Source organism: Monodon monoceros, unplaced genomic scaffold (genome assembly GCF_005190385.1).
Source record: "Monodon monoceros isolate NGI ecotype Baffin Bay Population unplaced genomic scaffold, NGI_Narwhal_1 Super_Scaffold_22, whole genome shotgun sequence".
Classification (NCBI taxonomy): Eukaryota; Metazoa; Chordata; class Mammalia; order Artiodactyla; family Monodontidae; genus Monodon; species Monodon monoceros.
In genome coordinates this window covers 100,917,344-100,925,121 of record NW_021703779.1, presented here as the reverse complement: position 1 = coordinate 100,925,121, position 7,778 = coordinate 100,917,344, and the positions used below count along the sequence as shown (strand labels likewise).

Here is a 7,778-nt window from a genome sequence, read left to right as displayed (position 1 = left end):
GCGGGCGGGCGGCTCCGCCTGGCCTAGGGCTCCTTTGCCCCGCCCCGCTGCCCGCGCCGTTGTGGCGTCTACTTCCGGGCCCTCACCACCTTTAGCGAAACCAACGAGAAGAAACCGCCTGCATGTAGAGCAGCCCGACCAGGAACGTAACCGAGTGGCGCGCGAACGTGAGAGGAAAGCCGTGCGCGGCTGCGCTTTACCGCCCCTGAGCCGCTCTAGACGCGGGTGAGTGCTGGGGCATCGGCCCGCACCTGGAGCTGCCCGCGGAGCAGCCCCCGGAGCGGCCTGACCCCGCCCCTCTCCGGGGAAGGCTTGGGCCCTGGCCCACTCCCAGCGTACTCCACGCGGTGTGTCCGGGCAGGTGCAGTGTGAGGAACAGTGAGGGGGCTAGTTAGAGCGCCGGCTTCCTAAAGGCGCTCCCTCGGCCCCTCCTTGGGGTGCTGAGATGACCATGTTCTCTCCCTCACTTTTGTTCTCCATTTCATCCTCCTCCCTTTTCCATACTCCACCCCAACCGCCTTCATCTAAAAGAATTCATCTCAAAAACCACTCCGGTCGTTTCTGCCTCGCTTGTGCTCGTGTGCGGTTTTAAGTTTCCCTTGCCTCTGCACCAAATATCCTATCATGTGCATCTCTAGATGCTACTCCTTAGAAAAATTTGTGCAAATGATTCATAAGTAGTATCCCCATCAGGAAGAATTCTGACATACATATATCATTATCAATCTAAGAGACACTAGTGAATTATTATACAATGGCCAGACATATTGAAAATTGTGTAATATGAAATGCCAAAATCCTATATAAAATAATTCATTTTGGAGTGCATCTGACAATTCTAAAACAAGCAGAGCTTGTTTCCTGTGAATTTTCTTTTCCTTATTAGAGCTGTGTTTGTTGACCAAGCTCTGTGAGTGACACAGGAAAGCTGTCCTGCCTCTTTCCCACCCGACTTCCCACCCCTCCTTAGGAATTACATCTGTCAAGTTGTTCCACACGTTGTCCTTCTAAGGTAATGGAGGTCAAAGTCCATTTCCTCTAGAAGAAAACCAAGGGATGGTTTCCTTGTAGCAGTACGGTGATGCTGGATGCAAAATATCAATTATGGTTAACAGATCCTACATGTTTTTCCATTTGTAGGAAAACAAGGTTATTCAGTAACTTTTTATTAAATTCTCAATAATATGGGTGGAAGCACTGTTGAGATCTTTATTCTGTAATAGAAAAACCATTAAACTGATGCCAGGATATCTGATTTCTAGTTCAGTTCTATTGCTGACTGTGACTTTGGGTCAGTTACCTAACCTCTGTGGACCCTCTGTTTCCCTATCTGTAAAATGAGAAAAGTGACATTAGATAGCTTCTAAGGCCACTTTCAACTTTAAGAAACAAAGGGAAAATCTAAGTAGCTCAGTAGAACATTCCTTGTGGAGATAGAAGGGAGATTGGGAAAATCTCAACAGTTGTATTTAATGTTGGGTTTTCTTTTAATTTCTAATTGAAATAAAAGTGTAGACTTTTCCCTTTTTACTTCCCCAAAGAATAAGGAAATGCCTTTGGAGGAAATAAAAATGTTCATTAATAGTCCCCAGATATGCCTATATTGACTCAGTTCTCATCCAAATAATTTAGCTGTTTTCATTATGGGCTTTTATTATTATACATCAGTTAGTTGAGATACTGTATTGGAAACCATTTAGTCTTAGGAACAAAAGGGTAAATATTAACATACATGGTATCAATTCCAATATGTACTCAAAACACCTAAGGACAGCAGCCATCAGTTAAATAAAGCACTAGGTTGAGAACAGAGGCCAGCACAGATACCATTGGTGATTTACCAATTGTAGGTGGTTTTATCTCTTCAATTTAAGGTTTTGTTGTAAAAGTCCGTTTATATCCGCAGAGGTATTTAAATAATATAATGCAAACTTGTGAAATGAAATTCCTTTAAAGAGAATGATGGACAGACAACCTCTGTAATATCAGTTTCTGGGGTTAGTGCTTTGGTTTAGTACTTGGTTAATTAAATCCCTATAGATGAAGTGCAAAAATAGCCTCCCAGAAAATTCTATGGCAGCAAGGTGTTGCTGCAAAGTTCCACTTTGTACTGAACAGTAATCAGGTATCATTGGAAGCAAAAAATTCTTAAGACTCTCTTGTGCTACTTGCACTGACTCGATTTCAAGCTTGGGAGCCTTTTTTTTTTAACATTAAGAGCAAAATGTAAGTATAGGGGGAATATCAAATCAAATCACTAGACTCCTTTTCTATTAAGTATCCTAAGGATCTTTTTCTTCTTTATAGGAAAAATGCTTTCTGAAAGCAGTTCATTTTTGAAGGGTGTAATGCTTGGAAGCATTTTCTGTGCCTTGATCACTATGCTAGGACACATTAGGATTGGTCATGGAAATAGAATGCACCACCATGAGCATCATCACCTACAAGCTCCTAATAAAGAAGATATCTTGAAAATTTCAGAGGATGAACGCATGGAGCTCAGTAAGAGCTTTCGAGTATACTGTATCATCCTTGTCAAACCCAAAGACGTGAGTCTCTGGGCTGCAGTGAAGGAGACTTGGACCAAACACTGTGACAAAGCAGAGTTCTTCAGTTCTGAAAATGTTAAAGTGTTTGAGTCAATTAACATGGAAACAAATGACATGTGGTTAATGATGAGAAAAGCTTACAAATACGCCTTTGATAAATATAGAGACCAATACAACTGGTTCTTCCTTGCACGCCCCACTACGTTTGCTATTATTGAAAACTTAAAGTACTTTTTGTTAAAAAAGGATCCATCACAACCTTTCTATCTAGGCCACACTATAAAATCTGGAGACCTCGAGTATGTGAGTATGGAAGGAGGAATTGTCTTAAGTGTAGAATCAATGAAAAGACTTAACAGCCTTCTCAGTATTCCTGAAAAGTGTCCTGAACAGGGAGGGATGATTTGGAAGATATCTGAAGATAAGCAGCTAGCAGTCTGCCTGAAATACGCTGGAGTATTTGCAGAAAATGCAGAAGATGCTGAAGGAAAAGATGTATTTAACACCAAGTCTGTTGGGCTTTTTATTAAAGAGGCAATGACTAATCACCCCAACCAGGTAGTAGAAGGATGTTGTTCAGATATGGCTGTTACTTTTAATGGACTGACGCCTAATCAGATGCATGTAATGATGTACGGGGTATACCGTCTTAGGGCATTTGGGCATGTTTTCAATGATGCATTGGTTTTCCTACCTCCAAATGGTTCTGATAATGACTGAGAAGAAACAAGAGCATGTATATGATCACCGTGTAGGACATGTGGTGTTATTTGTAGTAACAACTGCATATCCAACACAGCAGTATGTTTCTTTTTTTTTTCGTTTTCAGTTTGGTGGCACTGGTTTATTCACACATTGAAGTTTAGTAATACATTTTAAAATAGGGTGGGGTTTTTTTCCTTAAAACACACATGAGAATTTCAACTGTGTTGGAAAGAAATGTTTTAATAATAATAATTTTACAAATAAAGAATATATTTATAAATAATATATTTATGTGATAAATTCTAAATTATGAACATTAAAAATCTGTGTGGCACATGTTTTTGCTGATTGGTTAAAAAATTTAACATGTCTTTTTAGCTTTCTAAGATATGCAAATGAAATCTCTAGTTGTGAATTTGTGATTAAAGTAAAACTTTTAGCTATGTGTTTCTGTTACTTCTAACGTTGGTTTATGTTCTAAGCCTTCGCAAGTGCCAGTGGATTTGCTTTCTCAAAATACACAACCAAGCAATAAAGGGAATGTTCCCAACCACTGTTAAAGTGAAAGTTGAAATCTATCCCTGAGAGAAAAAGTGAAAATTAATTATAAAGGTTAATAATCTTCCTGGGAGCTAATTTAGTGGCCTCCTCAGCATACACAATTTCAGTGTAACCCTCTGTACTTCTCTATGCAGATATTGAAGTTGGAGTGGTGACTGTAAAGAATGTAATGTCATTTAACTGTATTGTTTCCCAGTTAATCAAGCTCTCAGCTGTGGCTTGGATAAAAATATATCAGTTGAGATTTATTTACTCCTGCAGAGCAAACGAGTTCTGTGGAAGTCTTCTTTGAAGAACTCCTTTCGGAAGTCTGGCAGTTTCACTTACTTGAATTGAGTCTGTCCTGGCTTTTGTTTACCTGTTCACATTTTTAGATTTTTCCCATGTCCATGATTGCACCATATCCAACAGTTTTTGGTGTGGAGGCCTTAACCTCACCATTCACCTTGGATTACTCTGCCATTTGCCTGATTTCGGTGGCTACCCAAAAGCTTTATGGATGGTGGATACAACAGCTTCTGTGTTTATAAATGTGTGAAACACTTGGAGCTGACTTGTCCTAAAATCGGGCCTGCACATGCCATATTAAGTCAGATCCATAAGCCCCCATAGGGTGTGAAACCATGACATTTTAGAGGTTAATTTTTCTTGTAACTGGCTTCATGATGTTAATGGTCTCCTACAGCTTTTGCAAGCCAGAAAGAATTTCCTCAAGAGGGCTTCGGGCTTCAAATTATTGATCATCAGAGTAGTGTGTAAAACCCTTTGTTTTAATTTATAGATTTTCCTCACTGGGGCTCTTGATTAAAATGAAAGGTTATTAATTTTGAAAAATAATAAAACCCTTTTATCAAGCACCCAAATATGTGGTCTCAGATGTAATTACTACAAACCAAATCATATTCAGTGTGAGTGCAATGATAAGCAGTATCTCACTGAGTGTGACACCCAGTTTACAAGTGTCACATTGCCCCCAACACCAGTATCTTAAAACTTTTTCTACTATATTTATCGCCTTCAATTACATTAGTGTATCAAGGTATAGTTGTAATAAATATATCAGAAAATGCATTCCATTGTTTGATTTCCTAGTGGGTACTAAAGTAACAATTGCTTTTTAAACCAAATTGATGCTCTTGATTGTATTTTTTTTTCTTTTTTTTTTTTGCGGTACACGGGCCTCTCACTGTTGTGGCCTCTCCTGCTGCGGAGCACAGGCTCTGGACACGCAGGCCCAGCGGCCATGGCTCATGGGCCCAGCCGTTCCGCGGCATGTGGGATCTTCCCGGACCGGGGCACGAACCCGTGTCCCCTGCATCGGCAGGCGGACTCTCAACCACTGCGCCACCAGGGAAGCCCTTGATTGTATTTTTATACATGAGTATTCCTTTATAAAATGTTAGTTGTCTTAAATAATATGCTGTCTCCTTGAACTTATTTGTACCTAGTCTTGTAGATAAATTTGGAATCTAACACAGAAAATTGTGCTACAGAAGTCATGGTTACAGATTTGATCATCATGCATTCAACAGCCAAAAACTATAACCCTAACTCCACTCTGTTATTGGGAAGAGAGTCGGGAAGAGTGGAGGTCTAATGGGAATTGATCATGATTGTGAATATATTTTACATATGGCTGGGTAATTCCTACTATATTGGACAACACAGGTCTAACCAGTTCTGGAAGTGTGAGGCCCACTGGCTGAGATGTGAATGAGAGAAAACTTCAAGTTTCTTCTAAAAGTTATATTTATCTTTCTGGTTTTCTTGAATGCAGTGGAAACTGCAACCTGACTTTCAGCAGACCCCAGGCCATCTCCTTGCACAAGTTCAATCGCTAGACCTTCTTTCTCAAAACATTGGATTTGGAGCAAAATATAGATTAGACCCCTTGGCTTTTTTTTTAATGTAGCTAAAATACTGCTTGTGTATCAAATCTGATTTATAATGCCCAGATTCAGGGAACACCTGTATTAGAAAAGTTACTGAAAGCACAGAGTTTAGTAATGGTGTACCACTAATTTTCCACTCAGTTTAAGTATTGTGTTCCTTTTAGTGCTAGCTGACTTGGATTGATGCATTCAATGCATGTCTGAGTGTTTATGTGAAGAGCCTGTTTGTAAAAGTTTAACTTTCTTTTGGCATTCAAAGAAATTCAGGGAAGGTTTTGCCAACCTTCCCACCAAGGCGTCCCCCAAAGTCTAATGAAAAAATAATCACTCAATTCCAGTATCATCAAAGATAAAATACTATAAAGTATTCAAAGGGTAATGGGGGAAATGACTTATTTAGAAAGTATGAAATGATGGTGTATGTCTGGGGTCTCTAGCATAATAGAAAGAAAAGTCCACTTTTATTAGTGTGGAATCTATATACTATACTACTCCTTGTATATATTGAGTATCTATGAGCTTAACACTAGACCTGGTATTTTGTGGAAAGCAAAAAGAGCCCAAACACATGATTCATACAGGGAGTCAAATAATCATTTCATGTAAGCTTTGCACGAGCAATAAAACAAGCCATTGTTTACTATTAGAATATGGTGGTCCTCTTTGCCTTAAAAGTCCTCAATTTGATAAGTGCTATTTCTCTTAACCCACATAATTCCCATTTCTTTGATAGTTTTCACTGATTCCATGCAAGAATGGCCACATTGGTTTTGCCATTGCTTTGGCAATTTAGTGAAAGCCCTGGCAGGAAGAGCAGGGCCTAAAAATAAGACTCAGATGTTCTATGAATGGATGGATGGATGGGAGTGAGGACGGATGCCATGAATTATGGGACAGGCTTGTGTTTGGAAAAAAGTAAGAAATGCTTCTAATGAGTGACTGATAAGAGACATCCACAAAGGTACTCAAAGTGCTGAATAAATGGGGATGTTCTAACAGTCAAAACACCAACCCCATACCATCTGAGGGGAAAAGGGGAAAAGTGGTCCTAACTTGATGAAGACTTTATTTTTTAATTAATTTTTACTGGAGTATAGTTGATTACAATGTTGTGTTTCAGGTGTACAGCAAAGCGAATCACTTATACATATACATATATCCACTCTTTTTTAGATTCTTTTCCCATATAGGCCATTACAGAGTATTGAGTAGAGTTTCCTGTGCTATACAGTAAATCTTTATTAGTTATCTATTTTATATATAGTAGTGTGTATATGTCCATCCCAATCTCCCAACTTATCCCTCCCCCCAATGGAAGACTTTAAATACTGGCACTGAGAATCTTCTTTTCCATATTTGCCACTCTAAGGTATTCACCTCCAGAAGGAAGCTTCAGGGAATACTGCCTGTTCTCCATCCCAATGCCATCCAACAGAAATATAATGGGAGCTGCATGTGTAGTTTAAAATTTTCTAGTAGCCACATTAAAAAAGACAGAGGTGAAATTACTTTTAGTATTATATTTTACTTAACCCAATATATCCAAAATATTGTCATTTCAACATGTAATCAACAGAAAAAATGAGATAGTTTACATTCTTTTTTTAATTAAGTCTTCAAAATCCAGTGTGTATTTTACAGTAACAGCACAGATCTAACCAATTCCAGAAGTGTGAGACAACACCCCACCCCGGGGCTATCATGTGAATGGGAGAAAACTTGAAGTTTCTTCTAAAAGGCCTGTTTATTTTTCTGGTTGTCTTGAAGGCTACGGAAATTGCAACCTGACTTTTAGCAGGCCCCAGGCCATCTCTTTGCATGAGTTCCATCACTGGATCTTCCTTCTCAAAATTAAGTCATTGGATCCTCCTTCTCAAAATTAACTCATTAGATCTGGAGTAAAATATTGATTAGACCCCTCAGCCTTTTTCCTTAGATTATAATTGAACCAAATTGCTCCTGTCAATTTTAATATTCACTAATCCTTTTCCCAACCTATCGTTTGGATGTATTGATAGTCACAAAGCAGCTGCTAGTTCTGCCTTTGCACTTACACTCTACCCTCATCTCC

The 7,778-nt window shown here is 39.1% G+C and overlaps 1 protein-coding gene across 1 annotated transcript; it reads left to right on the top strand.

Moving 5' to 3' along the window:
• The first annotated feature begins 54 nt into the window (after positions 1–54).
• C1GALT1C1 (C1GALT1 specific chaperone 1) lies at positions 55–4,061 on the top strand. Its single transcript, XM_029239976.1, has 2 exons — positions 55–225; positions 2,308–4,061. Exon 2 carries the CDS (start codon positions 2,313–2,315, stop codon positions 3,267–3,269), a length of 957 nt encoding a protein of 318 aa, XP_029095809.1. The 5' UTR covers positions 55–225; positions 2,308–2,312; the 3' UTR covers positions 3,270–4,061.
• The last annotated feature ends 3,717 nt before the right edge of the window (positions 4,062–7,778 follow it).